At 36.9% G+C, this 16,972-nt stretch overlaps 1 protein-coding gene across 5 annotated transcripts in view; it reads left to right on the top strand.

Moving 5' to 3' along the window:
• The window catches only part of LOC127953350 (zinc finger protein 271), a 408,540-nt gene that overhangs the window by 321,338 nt on the left and 70,230 nt on the right, over positions 1-16,972 (top strand). For 3 of the 5 annotated variants that reach the window (XM_052552551.1, XM_052552552.1, XM_052552550.1), the window contains exon 2: positions 10,107-12,580. The exons of the other annotated variants lie outside the window; for them this stretch is intronic. In XM_052552551.1, the coding sequence (XP_052408511.1) occupies positions 10,107-12,100 (1,994 nt within the window). In that variant the 3' untranslated portion in view covers positions 12,101-12,580. Of the gene's footprint in view, positions 1-10,106; positions 12,581-16,972 lie in introns of those variants that run through there. 5 annotated transcript variants of the gene reach the window in all.

Below are 16,972 nucleotides of genomic sequence, written 5' to 3'. Positions count from 1 at the left end.
TTTCTGACCGTGAGTTATTCCATAACGGACACAAGCAGTTCTGTCGCTGAAGAACTGAAACGTAAACAAAGTAATTATGATCCATATTACAACGTTATTGTTTCGTTGGACTAAACGTGCTTCATGAGATGTCGGTCAGTAGATTTCCCTCCAGAAAATTTGTGCCAATATTTGCGGCTAATGTGAGTAAATTTTACCACCCTTTACCCTTAAACTGATTGGGACTTGTAGGGAGGAACAAAAGTACACTGTAATTGAAGGAAAGCTTTGTTGGACGGAATCCGGCAATACACTTATTTCACCTCATTTTTGGAAGTCATAAGTCTAAGTAAAATTTAAAACTTGTATGTATGTATCATGGTATCATTAATTTAAATAGGTTACTTACCTTGAAATGTTCAGGCAGAAATTCTATTGTTGCAATTTTTTCTTCACAAAAAAAGTCCTTTGTATAAAACAGAAGTATAAACACATTTAGCAAAACACATAAAAAAAACATGTCAATCAATCTAGCTTCATAAGAGAAATTGCTGTAATTATAGGGTATTCTAATAGATGCATAAGAATATTCAATATGAATAAACCATAAAAACACTTTTACTGTACAATTAATTAGTGCTGGTCCCCTAAAATGCATATGACTTAAAGGTTGGTTGTAGGAGTAATGTTAACGTTATGTAAATTTGGGGCACTAGTATAAATAAAGCTTTCTTGCTTAATTCTAATGATTTCGTCAAACTTTCACATTTCACCAGACAATTTTTATTAACTATAAGTAATGCTTGTCTAAACATTAAATCTTTTAATGTATTAATGCTGGCGAACAAACAGGAATAGCATTCATTTACAATCGATCTAATTCTCTGGGGGAAACAAACGGACTAAAGGGAACACAAACTTTTTAATGTATTAAAAAAAATTAACGTATCAGACACAAACTTTATGTTATAACAGTTATATACATCAAACGTTTATATTAACAGTTACTTACCCTTCATAGTCAGGCAGGCTGACGCTGATGTCCGCACTGAGTCTCTGACTGGACCGTTAAAGTTGATGCTGCCACCACCTTGCCTGTTTCTCAACAGCTATGTGATTCTTTTCTTAAATTCTTTTACTCTAAAATTTATAGTGTTCGCATACACATTTCTGTTGCATCTGCTCCCATTGTCTCACTTCTCTGTTCATCTGAGTTTACTGGTTTTCCTCTCACTAGCTTATTTAAATCTTGTTTCGATGTTTTGAGCCCTACTGTCCTTAGTATTATGAATGATTCATTGCAGATGGGGGAGGTTCCAGCAGCATTAAAGATTGCTGCTGTAACCCCAGTACCAAAAAAGAAAATATTACTCTGGAGGATTTCAAAAATTTTCGACGTATCTCCAACCTTCCGTTCATGGCAAAAATACTTGAGCGTGTTGTTGCCTTTCATCTACGTAACCATCTCGCAATTAATAACCTGTTTGATCCTCTTCAGTCAGGTTTTCATAAATTCCACAGTACTGAAACGGCTTTGGTCAGAGTTACCAATGATTTGTTGATGGCTTCTGACTCTGGTGTAATTTCCATTTTCATCTTTCTTGATTTAAGAGCAGCTTTTGATACTGTTGATCATAGTCTATTACTCGCCCACCTTGAACAAGATTTTGGTGTGTCGGGGATAGCTTTGAAGTGGTTTAAATCCTATTTTACAGACCGTTCTCAGTTCGTTTCCATGGGTGGTTTCAGGTCTGAGATTAGCTCTGTTTTCACTTGGGTTCCTCAGGGCTCAGTCCTCTGCTTTTTAATATTTATCTGGCACCACTTGGACAGTTGTTGCGATCGCTTGGCCTCCATTAACACTTTTATGCTGATGATATGCAGATTTATATACACTCAGTCTGGTGAACATCTTAATGTTGATTTTCTGTCCGACTGTGTTTCTGAGATAAAGGAATGGATGATTTGTTTGTGTCTGAATAGTGGTAAAACTGAAGTTATGCTTATTGGCTTCCGTCATCAAATTTCAAAAGCTGGTTCCTTATCTTTGCCTATTGATGGCTCTGTCTTGGCTACTCAAGATAAAGTAAGGAATCTTGGAGTTACTTTTTGATACCAGGCTTTCATTTGATTCGTTTGTCCAGAGTACATTTAAATCATCCTTCTTTCACCTCAGAAATATAGCTAGATTACATTCTATGCTAAATTTCTCAGTAGCTGTAAAGCTGATGAATTCCTTTGTCATCTCTAGGATAGATTACGATAACACCCTTCTAGCCGGAGTCTCTAAATCCACACTTAACAAACTACAATATGTACAAAACTCGGCCGCCAGGATATTGACTGGGTCCAGGGTATGCAATCACATCACTCCAGTTTTGGAGTCCTTACACTAGCTCCCAGTCCGATTCAGAGTAGATTTTAAAATGATGATGCTGACATATAAAGCATTGCATAGCTTGGCCCCTTATAATTTATCTGAGTTGTTAACTTCCTATACCCCAACTCGGAGACTGCGTTCTTCTCAATCCAACTTGTTGGTTGTTCCTCAAACACGCTTACGTGACAGGGCCTTTTCTTCATATGCTCCTGTCGGAATTCTCTGCCTCCTGATCTTAGGGAAGCACAGGGCTATGACATTTTTAAAGGTAGACTTAAGACTTATTTTTTTAAATTAGCATTTGATTGTTGATGTTACTTTTATTGTTTGAGCTTTGTATTGCTTGTTTGTGTACAGCGCTTTGAGAAGTAGCCTTTAAAGGCGCTTTATAAAATAAAGTTTATTATTATTATTATTATAAAAATTTGAAGCCAGAGACAGTTGGGTTATAACTAAAAATAACCCAACGACGAAAAAAAATGACCCAACAATTTTTAAGATAACCCAACACATTGACCCAATATGTGTAACCCAACGGTTAGGTTAAAAAAACAACCCAACCTTTTTTACTGTGTGTGTATATATATATATATATATATATATATATATATATATATATATATATATATATATATATATATATATATATATAAGTTTATGCTACAAAAATTATGTGAAATTCACCCTGTTCACTTATTCACACAAAAACAATATTTTGATGTTATGATAAATGTTATTTTGAATAATGTGTATAACCAAGCAGTTGAGCAGATGTTCATAGTATTTTTCTTACGATCAAATGTGCAACAACCAGTGGTGGAAAGAGTACTGAAAATGTGTACTTAAGTACAAGTACTGTTACATTGATGAAAAAATACTCAATTACAAGTAAAAGTACTGCTGTCAAAACAGTACTTAAGTAAAAGTAAAAAGTACTCCTCTCAAAAAATAATCAGAGCACAAGTTACTAGTTACTTTTTAGCTGGCGATATTTAGTTACCAAAAATATTCATATCAAAGATCTATGTGCATGGAAAATAGCAACTTTGATCAAAACCCACTTTTATCCTATTGACAAAGTATGTTAATTAGTGGTCAGGGATTTCTAACTTCAATACCTGGTTGGATAGGAGTGGTTAAAGGGGTCCTATTATGCTCTTTTGGGGGTGTACTAGAAAATGCTCTCATGCTTGGTGGTTCGAAAAACACATTGTTTTTCACATAATTTACATTATTACAATACCTTTCTCCCCAGCTTGTCACAAATGTCTCGATTAGTTCAGGGTTTGATGAAGACCTGCCTTCCGAAAAACAAAATGTGTTGTGATTGGTTAGCTGTCCCAGTGTGTTGTGATTGGTGAACAGCTCAGATGGTTTTTCAGTACTGTTCACCCCTTGCCAAAACAGCAAGTTCCTTCTGATAAGGATGGCATCAATATTGCCATATCAATTTGATATTGTTTTGGAAAACAATGCTGTAGTCCAAACAAGCTGTTTATTGTAGTAAAAAGGGATTTTTTAAAAATGAAATGGTTCACTTTGGAGTGGACTTGGAGATTTGTAACATTGTAGATCTTAGTTATGCCCAAACATACACACTATACACTGACTAAAATTCAAAAAGTGAAAAAGCATAATAGGATGTTATCATATTTTGCATGCTTCACATTATAGTGCGGAGTGCATAAAAATAATAAGGCGGCAGAATGAATGCATAGTGGTTCTCACGAAGTACTTCTATGTCATCACCACACAGTGTGTGTTATAAGTTAAGACTACGTGAGAAACACTTTGGATGATAAGTTCACTCTGCCATCTTGTTATTATTTTCATACACACTGCACTATAATGTGATGCATGCAAAATACATAGTTTTGGCTGTTACAAAGTCTCCATCCACAAACAGACCTACATCGTCTGCAGATATAAGGTATGTCATTGCACTTTAACAAGTAATCTGAACGGCCTATATATGTGCAATATAATATAATTTTGTCTTTACTTTATTTGTAATGCCAAGAAAGAGTTACTCTCTCACGTATTAGAAGAGCACGTGGCCGTGTACCAGCCATTAAATGTGTGAGACACCAATTCCTCGTTTTCTATCTCTTTCATTTCATGGATTATACAGGATGTAATCTAATTTAACCCATCCAAAGTGCACACACACAAACACACTGTTAACACACACGGAGCAGTGGGCAGCCATTTATGCTGCGGCGCCCAGGGAGCAGTTGGGGGTTGCTCAAGGACACCTAAGTTGTGGTATTGCCGGCCCGAGACTCAAACCCACAACCCTAGGGTTAGGAGTCATATTCTCTAACCAGTAGGCCACAACTTCCCATTATGAAACTGCCTGGAAGAGGACATGTGTCTATATCGTCCTAATGTGCGGTGAGAAGGAAAGTTTGAGTAGCTGAAGAATTAAAAAAAAAAAAAAAAAATTAATCTGGACTACAAATTAGAGGTCTTCACAGTGCACCCGAGACCCGTCGACCCCGGACCCGACCCGGGACCCGTACGGTGTGTGTCTCAACCCGTCTATATTTTAAATCATCAGCCGGGTCCGGGTCGGGTCCGAATCTATTACCTCGGGTCCCGGGTCTGTTTAACATTGTGTGTAATACCCGTGCGATCGCCGATCGGAGTCATCGGACTCGGAGAACATCCGGCCGTTATCAAAGACTGCTTGTGTTTTTTGTAACTTGCAACTTGTAAAATTAGGAAAAGCAAAGAGTGAGCCAAAAAAAGTGATCTCTCTCTCGCTCGCAGACTCAAGAGTTAATACAAGTGCACACACGGTAATGCTTGCAGACTTGACACACTCATGTTTAATATATTTCAAATCAGCAACACAATCTGAGGTGAACTGTCACATGAATGTTTTCTATTACGCTCAAATTGCGTTAACGCATTTTAGGTTGATAAAGCTAGCACGCTTGTGCAGTCATGTTTCTATGGCAAGCAGTGAGGGACACTTCGACCGCCAAACCGCGTTTTACATTTTCTCCCATTTTTATAATATTATAAATGAACCGTTTAATCTTAAAGTTTTAGTGGTTCAGATTCAGACTCGATGCTGAGCAGAGAGCACAGACAGAGATCAGATGATAGTAAATAAATAATGTCAGCGGCCATGGCATTGCATGAGCGATCGTTATTATAGTTCAAAAGGCAAACAGTGTAAGTTATTATGCGAATTAACTCGAGTCAGAATGTACATGTGCACAGTAGCATTTGTCATCCGTCACCGTGACATCAAGTGGACTTTTGAAGCTGAAATAATGAGTGGATTCAGCTTGGACTTGGAATAACGAGAGGAATAACATGAATAACTTTCTTGACGGAGGATTGTAATGCATCACAGGCAGTCAGGTACAAGGAAGAGAGACCACGGCTCTTTAAATTAGGTAAGACAAAAAGCTGTATTCTTCGCAACAGGTTTATTGACTTGTAATAGCAATTTAAGGTGGAATATGTCAACGTTGGGTCCAGTCGGGTCTGTGTCTTCCCGGCGGGTTCGGGTCCAGATTTCAAGTAATATACGGGTCCGGGTAGGCATTTCTCGGATCTACACGGGTCCGGGTCCAGCCTTTGAAATAATAGACGGGTCCGGGTCGGTTCGGTGTAGTACATTACAGGTCTCTGTCGGGTTCGGGCAAGAATTTTTGGACCCGTGAAGACCTCTACTACAAATGCCCTAGATGTTGTTTTGAAAGTGTTTTGATCTTTTATTGTTCATTCACACTTTACATTATCACTTTATTAGTTAACATATAATGCCAATGAAAAAATTATTCTTAACATTCATTAATCTTAGGTATTCCAATATTTAATAACACATTGTTAAAATTGAAAGTTGCAACTGTTATTTAATGAGCTAACATGAACTAAGATTTTTAAGATTTCTTTAACACAGAGTAATAACATCTATATCAAATGTAGCTATTGTTCATTGTTTAGCTGTGCATTTATTGAATGAGCACTATGCGATGTCCGAACTGATTACATTAAATTTTATGTATTGCACTGTATTGTATGTAAAATCATTATCTATTTTTAAACTGTCTTAAATTTATTTTAAGTCAATTTTTCTATATAACTTTTTCAAAACTTTTCCAGCTGCAGGGCGGGATTTGCGCTGAACACGGAGACTTCCGCCACTTAATATGTTAGTTTGGAAACACGAAAATGTACCTATGTTCCACAAACAAAATATTGCATTCGGTCATTCGGTACACACGTGCTACGTACCGAAACGGTCCGGTACGAATACACTAACCGTTACACCCCTACCGTATACCGTGATAAAAGCATTATCAATTAACCGCAACAGGAAAATTTGATACCGGCATGGCCACAGTAAAAGGCCACTCTAAAGTGTGCAGTTTTATCACAATGCCACACATGTCGCAAGTTTTCCTGCTGGGTGCAGGAATGTCCACCAGAGCGGTTGTCCTTGAAATAAATGTTCGTATTTCCGGTCGTCTCCAAAGGCATTTCAGAGAATTTGGCAGTACATCCAACCAGCCTCACAACAAAGTTTGACTCCTAACCCTAGGCTTGTGTGTTCAAGTTTCGGGCTGGCCATACAACGACTTAAATGCCTTTGAGCAAGGCACCAAACCCCCAACTGATCACCGGGCGCCACAGCTTAAATGGCTGCCCACTGCTCCGGGTGTGTGTTCACGGTTTGTGTGTGCACTTTGAATGGGCTAAATGCAGAGCACGAATTCTGAGTATGGGTCATCATACTTGGCTGTATGTCACTTCCAATTTTCACTTAAGACCAGCCATCCAAGAGCTGCTGCAACAATCATCCTCATTGCGGTCTCGACCTGGCTGCAGTTCGTCATCGTAACTAACTTGAGTGGGCAAATGCTCACATTCGATGGCGTCTGGCACTTTGGAGAGATGTTCTCTTCACGGATGAATCCCGATCTTCACTGAACAAGTGTAGCATATGAGCAGTTCATTAATGAATTGGTTCTGAATTAATGAATCATATCTCAAATCTAAAACAATGCACGTTCCTTATGAAATCCAAAGCTTTTAGCCTCTGAACTCCTGCATGTAAATCAAACTCTCTGCAAGCTGAATGACCGGCCTGGTCCCAGCTTTGCTGGGTTTAAATTTCTTATGACCCCCTGGAGTGTTAACAGACATTCCACACGAGTCACGTGAGCAGCTCCAGAGAAATTACGAACTATCTCTGCACCTTTATACACACACACACACACACACACACACACAAACGTTCCTTTAAACTCATCATGTAAGTCATTACTAAGATGTATTTGATAGGTTTGTGCGTTGCATAACTGGTTAGCCCTGTTCTGCGATGGTTATGATTTTGTAACTTGGAAATGTTTCTCTTATTTAATGTTCTCAAATTGAGTCATGGTTTTGTAACCCTACCTCTCACCTAGGCCTGGGCGAAAAATCGATTGAATGAATTAATTTGAATTTTTTGTTACAGGCGATTTTAAAAATAATAAATCGAGTTTTTGTGTAATGGCGCATTTTTGGCTCCCCGGAGTTTCCGTAGCGTTAGTTTCACATGGCAGTATGGCAAGCGACAACAACAACATCATAGCACACACGAAACAGCAAGCGACAACATGGCTACCGGTGAGAGTTGGAAGTTTGTTCCCAAGAAAGGAATAAAATCATCTGATGTTTGGAAGTGGTATGGGTTTGCTGCGACAGACTTGGAGCAAGAGACCCCATGCTGGCTAAAGCCCATCGCAGTCAAAAGCAGCAGCACCAGCCGAATATGAAAATGGGGGTTACATTTGTCTTGCTTTTGATTAGGGCTACGATCGTCCGATCGTTAAAGGGCATCTTGTCAGTAAAGCCGGTTTTCTAATCAGCGGTAAATTCCCTCAGGTGTGTGATTTCACATCGAGCAGCTGTTACTACAAGGAGCCATAACTGAGAAGATGCACAAATCCACTTCATTTTCAGCGTTTATTTGCGCATCTTCTCAGTTAACAAACGGCTCTGTGTAGTAACAGCTGCTCGATGTGAAATCACGCACCTGATGGAATTTAAACCGCTGATTAGAAAACCGGCTTTACTGACGAGATGCTCATTAACGATCGGCCGATCGTGATCGGAGCAGCCCTACTTTTGATTAAATAAAAGCAAAATTTGCTTTAAGTTGTCTGCTGTTTGTACTTATTGCTTTCCTTAAGTAGGGGGGAAAATCGGGAAAAAATCTTAATATTTTATTTTTAGGCCATATCGCCCAGCCCTACTCTCACCAGGTCATAAAACTTTATGACCCAACTGGGAGAAACAGGAGAGCCCAGCTCTCTGGGAATTCTTGTAAGGAAAAAGGAAAGTACCTTTAAAATGTGTTAACTGTATTTCCTTTTTGTGCTTAGATGTCTTCCCAATATCAAATTGAAGTATCTGCAGTTTTATCGTGTGTTAATCAAACTTTAAATGTGTGTATTTCTGCATATGTATATAACTTTACGTTTCTCCTACCTTTACCTGCCATTCTTGGTATCTGATTAACCGTCTTGTTTTGAATGAACCACTCATACATGTATGAAAATGTATTATTCTGGAATTACCATCTTGCTGAAATATAACTACTGAATTCTGATAACACCAAAACTTACTTGAGTAAGAGACAAAGGAACTTTTTCCTGCTTCAGATCTTTGGATGTTCATTGGTTGTTCGCGCGAACAGAGGCATGAACCAAGTCGCTCCATAAGAAGACTGACACAGAAAGTTCTCAGCGCACTTCATCTGAGAGAACGTCTTGTTTCATGGTTCCTTAGGGAGCTCTCATCTCCGTTTTTCTTTTCTTTCCTTTACTAAGTTTTATTCTCATATTCGCCTCTCCCTCCACGGGGGAGACAAATTCTGAATAATTTCTTTGGTAACTTCACGTTCGGTTAACCTTTAAAACTTCGCGCGAGTATGCTCGCCCCGGAAGACACAAGAGAACACGCCCAGCTCCAAAAGAACAGTCACAAACACAACCACATGCAAGTATTATTTTCTATAGAGATTTAAATACTGCTTAAGGTTGTCTATTCCCTTTTTTCAAGGTGATCTGATTTCTTGTTCTCTTTCAAAAGGTTACTGTCTGTGATTTTGCCATACTAGGCGATCATTTTGTGATCTCGCCTATTTCTCTTTCACTTTCTCTCGCTTACCCTTTCATCTTCTCTCTCTCTCATCTATTATCCGTTTTGTCTTGAATTGTTGTTACTGTTTGTATTGTTATACGCATATTTATTCTTTGTGAATCATAGTTCGGTGTATTATGTTCAACTTTTAAAATCCAATATATATATTCCTGATTGCTTCTGTCTAAAATGCTAACATCACAAAGTCAATGAAATGTTTGATCTTAGCTACAAAGCTTATTTGTTACTTTTCAGTAACCTAAATTTTATAAGAACAGGAGAATAGTTTCATGGCCAGAAACAAAATTTCCTGGAATTATAAGAAGTGATAACATTATTGAAAGTTGATAAGTTAATCTTACGGCCGTTTGAAATTCACTCTAAAAAACAATGATGCTTCAAAATATGCAGAGGGCATTGAAAAAATAACATGTTAACATCATGTTTATGTTTCTCAAGTTGTCCCCATTCAATCTGAAGCAAAGAAAATTAATTGCAGATTTACAGATGTTAAACATTGAATGAGGTCACTTTTATGTTTACTTTTCTCAGTTTTTAACAAGTTACCAAAAATAAATAATTTTTACTTTTATTTCAGAGTTAATTGAAGAAAAAGAGGAGAAAGAAGAATCAAGTGAAGTTGAGGAGAAAAATCACGTCAAAACTGGAGGAAAACCTTTCAGTTTCTCTCAAAGCAAACAGAAAGATTTAAAGAAAAAAAGAGCAAAGAAGTCCTTCCGCTGCACTCAGTGTGGAAAGAGATTCACACAAAAAACAGGTTTTGAGCATCACATGAGAATTCATACTGGAGAGAAACCATTCACTTGTGATCAGTGTGGGAAGAGTTTCACACAATCATCAAACCTTAATATACACATGAACATCCACACTGCAGAGAAGAAGCACGCATGTGATCAATGCGGTAAAATGTTTTTATGGGTTTCACTTCTGAAGAAACACTTGAAAGTTCATGCAAAGGAGAAACCACATCCATGTTATTTGTGTAGTAAGAATTTTTTGCCTCTACAAAGTTTGAAAGAAAATCAGAAAATACATACTGGTGAAAGAGGGTACATGTGCTTTCAGTGTGAAAAGACTTTTAGTTCAGCAAGCAGTTTAAAACAGCACGAGAGGATTCACATTGGAAAGAAACCTTATAAGTGTTCACACTGTGACAAGAGATTCAGTGATTCATCAAATCTGAAAACGCATGAGAGGATTCACACTGGAGAGAAACCTTATAAGTGTTCACACTGTGACAAGAGATTCAATTATTCATCATATCTGAAGACGCATGAGAGGATTCACACTGGAGAGAAACCTTACAAGTGTTCACACTGTGACAAGAGATTCATTAAATCATCAGGTCAGAAATCACATGAGAGGATTCACACTGGAGAGAAACCTTACAAGTGTTCACACTGTGACAAGAGATTCATTCATCCATCACATCGGAAAACACATGAGAGGATTCACACTGGAGAGAAAATTTTTAAGTGTTCACACTGTGACAAGACATTCAATGATTCATCATCTCTGAAAATGCATGAGAGGATTCACACTGGAGAGAAACATTATAAGTGTGCACACTGTGACAAGACATTCAATGATTCATCATCTCTGAAAATGCATGAGAGGATTCACACTGGAGAGAAACATTATAAGTGTGCACACTGTGACAAGACATTCAATGATTCATCATCTCTGAAAACGCATGAGAGGATTCACACTGGAGAGAAACATTATAATTGTGCACACTGTGACAAGACATTCAATGATTCATCATCTCTGAAGATGCATGAGAGGATTCACATTGGAGAGAAACATTATAATTGTGCACACTGTGACAAGACATTCAATGATTCATCATCTCTGAAAACGCATGAGAGGATTCACACTGGAGAGAAACTTTATAAGTGTGCACACTGTGACAAGACATTCAATGATTCATCATCTCTGAAAATGCATGAGAGGATTCACACTGGAGAGAAACTTTCTAAGTGTGCACACTGTGACAAGACATTCAATGATTCATCATCTCTGAAAACGCATGAGAGGATTCACACTGGAGAGAAACATTATAAGTGTGCACACTGTGACAAGACATTCAATGATTCATCATCTCTGATGACGCATGAGAGGATTCACATTGGAGAGAAACATTATAATTGTGCACACTGTGACAAGACATTCAATGATTCATCATTTCTGAAAATGCATGAGATGACTCACACTGGAGAGAAACATTATAAGTGTGCACACTGTGACAAGACATTCAATGATTCATCATCTCTGAAAATGCACAAGAGGGTTCACACTGGAGAGAAAATTTATGAGTGTGCACACTGTGACAAGGCATGCAATGATTCATCATCTCTGAAAATGCATGAGAGGATCCACACTGGAGAGAAACCTTATAAGTGTTCACACTGTGACAAGAGATTCATTAGATCATCAGGTCAGAAATCACATGAGAGGATTCACACTGGAGAGAAACCATATAAGTGTTCACACTGTGACAAGAGATTCCGTGATTCATCAACTCTAAAAACACATGAGAGGATTCACACTGGAGAGAAACCAAATAAGTAAATGGACTGCATTTATATAGCGCTTTCAACAGATCCCATGGCCATCCAAAGCGCTTTACAAGTTGCCTCACATTTACCCATTCACTCACTCATTCATACCCCGACTCTGGTGTCAGCCATTCAAGGCACCATCCAGCTCGCCAAGGATACATCGACACTTGGTGGAGCCTTGGATAACATACTTTTCCTGCAGGAGGTCTGTTTCCTCCGATATTTGTAGATGCATTTTGTCTATAAAAATGCGTTTATTCAGTTCTGTAATTTGACACAACAGGATGAAGTTGGATGTGCACTGTGGGCAGACCTGACTAAATATACTTAGAATCGTTGAGGATTTTCATCATCAATAATAATCAATTTTATCAATTAGTTTTTGCAGCCCTAACTGAAACCACACCTACTCTCTTTGGGTGAACATTTGAGAGCATTACGCAAATATTTCCACATAGTGACGTAGACATGTGGGGGCGTGTTTAAACGAGGTGGGGTTTTTTGGGGGTGGGGGGGGGCTGACTCTTAACTTTAATAGAGAATATCTTTGGATGAGAGACTTTAGTCTTTGCAACTTTACAGATCTTTTTTATTCACCAAGAGCTTGTAACACTAAAACAATACAAGTTCCATTATAACCAGTAAAACCATTAAAACCATTGGCATTTCCAGCAGGTTAGTATAAGCATGGAAATGGTCTGCCTGGATGCCTAATAATTATAATAAAAACATAGCTTGTTTTATCTACTGTTTAATTAATAAATAAAAAAATAGTCTGAGCACATCAACTGTCATGTGTAAAATGAAATAGGATTAACTCCATTTATGTAATTTTTGATTTTTCATTTTTTTAAGCATTAAATATAAATGACTTTATCCTAAAGTTATTACTTTGAATTAGGTCTCTTAACTTCTTGTAAAATTGGAGGGGATCAAGCTAAATCCTCTTTATTCTCTTCATCACAGAATCTGATGTTAGACACTGCAAAATAAAAATTTTAATATCAAGTTTAATCCTCAAAAGCAGCTTTTCAGAAACATCTTCAAAATATCTTGTTTTATAATTCACATTACCTTTCATTCAACTGTTTGAGTTCCACATGCACACATAACACAAGGATGTAGTTTAGACACGTTAAACCTGTTTAATATGTTGTATTTGTTAATTCTTTCATTAGGCTACATCTTATCATTATCATGTGTTTTCATTTATCTTAATTTCCATAGTTTACATGCTGCTGTGTGATTTTTCAATGAAATATCTGACTAATAAAATCGATTGTTTTTCTCCTCTAATCTTCACACATGAAGAATGTTGATGCTTTCAAACATGAGTCTATAATTTTAAGTTCTTTTTAATGTATGTGTGCAGATCGGCTTAAAAAAAAACCTGCGCACTAGAGATCTTTGATATTTAGGGCTGATATCTTGAAGTTTTCCCCTTCATTTGTAAATGTCACACTAAAATGTCACACTAATAATAAGTGGATGCACAACATTTCTAAACTTATCATTTATTTAGCACTGACTTGAATCATCTCTCAAATCTTAATTTTGTTCACTGCATGGTATTAAAATAAAAAAAATTATCCAAAATTAACCAAACAAATCAATAAACTGACCAAGTATTAAATATATAAAACAGGTAATGTATATATATATATATATATATATTACCTGTTTTACATTTTTTTACATAAAAAAGTCAATCATTTACATAAAAGTTTAAGAGCATTTATCAAGCAGTGTTTTTCAAGTTTGTTGGAACATAAATGTAAACTTAAATATACATTTAAATAAAATCAATACAATTGTATAAATAAAAATCAATTAAACTGAAAAAAAAAAAAAATATATATATATATATATATATATATATATATATATATATATAAAAATAGTGCTGCAAACACACTAGCAATCGGCAACATTTGTGTTTGATATAAATGACACAGAACATCTAAAGTGCATCCTAATTTCAAACTTCACATCGCAGTATGTTCATTATTAAAATAAAGTACAATCAAACAAGCATATAAAAGGTTACACTGGTAAGTTTAAATAGACCGTAGTATACCAGTCCACTATGCTTTTATGCCAAGGACGTTTTTGCTCATGTGAAAAGGATGATCTTTTCCATCTAGTTTACATAAAAAAAGAAAAAATATTATAGTTTAACATTCACAAACATTGGGAATATGTAAACATTTGGATATGTGCAGAACGAGACCTGAGCAATAACCTCCAAATACATCTAGTCAAACCCAAGATCGCTCGTACTCATATGCAAGCACTCATGCACTCGATCTAATGCACTGTAAATGCCAGATTTTTTTTAAACAAATAGGCCTAGCAGAATGCAAAAATTCAAAATTTTACATTTTGCAGAACAACATCAAATAAAGTACTGGTCATAATACTTGCATAAAATGTTTGATGTGAAAAAAGCAGTTCACTGACTGTAGAAAGCCTCCCTCCGGAACGTAACTGCTCAACGGTTTTACAAATGGCAGTCAATACGCCAAAAAACCATGGGTTACTACAGTTTTACTATAATAAAACCTTGGTTATTTTTCGTAAGGGGTACAGTGTAATTAAGGACCTGATTTTCTGTAGGGAGTGTGTTGTTATTTATTTTAAACAATGCTCTGCTGAGTTTTAATTACTTTAATTTCTTTTACTTTTAGCCTATATTTTCGGGTGAACTGTCTGCACTGCTGACCAACTTGAATAAATAGGCAGGTTATTGTCTATGCTGGGGGTTTGTCCAGCCTTTATTGAGCTCTGTTGGTTGAACATGATGATTAGACAGTGTTTTGTTATTGCCTTTGCCAAATATTGCAAAATAAAGGTGAAACTGTTTTTTGCAGTTTGTCTATTCTTTTTTCCACTCTCTAAGGTTTTATTATTTAAGTCATATTTTTTCTAGGAAAACCTATAGTCCCACTCACTTTTTTAATGGCCCACCCAAAATACAATTTCTGCTTACTTCACTGCTGCTTGGAATCGTGTTCCTAAAGGTGATTATACACGGGGAAACTTTTTGAGATCCTCCGAACAGAAAGCTAGCCGTTGATCATGTGACTGGCTTGGAGATTTCAGAAAATTTTCAAACAAAATGGCATCCTCTCAGCAGCAGTGGAGGGAAGAAAAAGAGCGTCAACTAATATCTTTTTATGCTGGTAAGTTGTCATGTGTAAACCCAAATCTGAAAATATGCTTAATTTAATGCTTAAAATACCAATAAATATCTAATTTAATGTGCCCAGGCTGTAATTTAGACATTAAATGTTTTCGGTTTTGATAACTGCCATTAGCCCCAGCTCCATAGACTTTCTATGGGATTTAGCTGACTTGAGGTGAATTGTTATTTATTTGCTACATAGTTACCTGAAAGTTAACTAGATACCATGCATTATGATTGATTTAAGATTCAAACTCTCTTCGATATAAAAACGTACCTTGTGTGAGTCCTTTTTTTTTTATGTTGGTCATATATTATACGAGCAAGAATACAATGTTTCCCAAATATCCACACGATTGCAAGTGTGACATTGCTTTTAATAAATCAGTTTATTAACTGAAAATGTTCAATAAATGATAGGGTAATATTAAGTGATGCTCATTTTGAACAGTAGGCTATTGTCAGTATTTTTTACTCTATTTTGCAACTAAATAATTGTTCCAACAAAAGCCACAGCAGAACTATTGTGCATCTCCAACACAGCTCTGTTTCATGAACGAATTGTGAGAGTCAATGATTCATTCATAAATACAATTAGTTTCTAATGAATGAATCGATGGCTCACTCATAAAGACATTAAAACAGCCAGTAGGTGGCAGTAATTAGTCAATTTAATATTTAAAAGAATTACTCTCTATTTAACATTTTTTAATTAAAAGCATTATTTATTTAAAAAATGCACTTGATTTAAGGGGCAAATTTTGTCCCTTAATGGAGAAGGGTCACCTGCAGTCCAAGTGGACGAGAGGGGGTATGCAGAAGAATGTTAAATGCCTCGGGCGGACGCCACTCTAAGGCCCCATCCACACGGAGATGCGTTTCTGTGAATACGCACAATTTTTTTATCGGATAGGCGTTTCGTCCACACGGATACGGCGTTTTCATGAGGTGAAACCGCTATTTTTTGAAACTGGCTCCCAGAGCGGATAAATTTGAAAACGCCGTCTTTGCGTTTTCGTCTGGACGGCTAATCCGTATATTTTCTGAAACGATGACGTCATCAGCCCACGTCTCCCCCCTAGTCAGACACCTCTACGTCACGTAACAGCAACAAAAACATGAACAAACACTGAACGATTGTCTTTTTATTAACTAACATTAACACTGATTAATAAATGTATTGTTCCATGTTCGTTTGTGTACCACGCGCAAGGTTTATGAGCATAGTCTAAGTTCTCTGTTTTTAGTGTATCTCTGTGGCAGAATTACAGCGCCACATACTGGTCTGGCATGTATAATACATCATTATGCGGGTTCGTGTGCACGCGGATATTTCTTGAGACGAGGAAAAAAAAGATTGGATTGGGGTAAGCTCCGTCTCCGTGTGGACTGGGCCTAAAAAGTTTGAGATCCACTGACTTGTCATAAATGAAGGGCCGCTCACCGATAATTTTTTTTTATTTGTTTGTTTTATTAAGTTGGAACAGTGTTTGTCTAACATCACCATCTCATATTGTGTGTCCTTTTATATACAGAGCATGACGGCAAAGCTGTATAAACACCAGGACCTTAAAACAGATGAGCAACAAGTTATAACCTGTACATCCTGTTGTGAAAATTTCTTTATGCATATTTTTTAAACTTGTAATGGCTATTGCAATAATGTTGTTGTAGTATTTATCGACAACATGGTTCTGG

Source organism: Carassius gibelio, chromosome B3 (assembly GCF_023724105.1).
Source record: "Carassius gibelio isolate Cgi1373 ecotype wild population from Czech Republic chromosome B3, carGib1.2-hapl.c, whole genome shotgun sequence".
Classification (NCBI taxonomy): domain Eukaryota; kingdom Metazoa; phylum Chordata; class Actinopteri; order Cypriniformes; family Cyprinidae; genus Carassius; species Carassius gibelio.
This window is presented reverse-complemented; position numbering and strand designations above follow the sequence as displayed.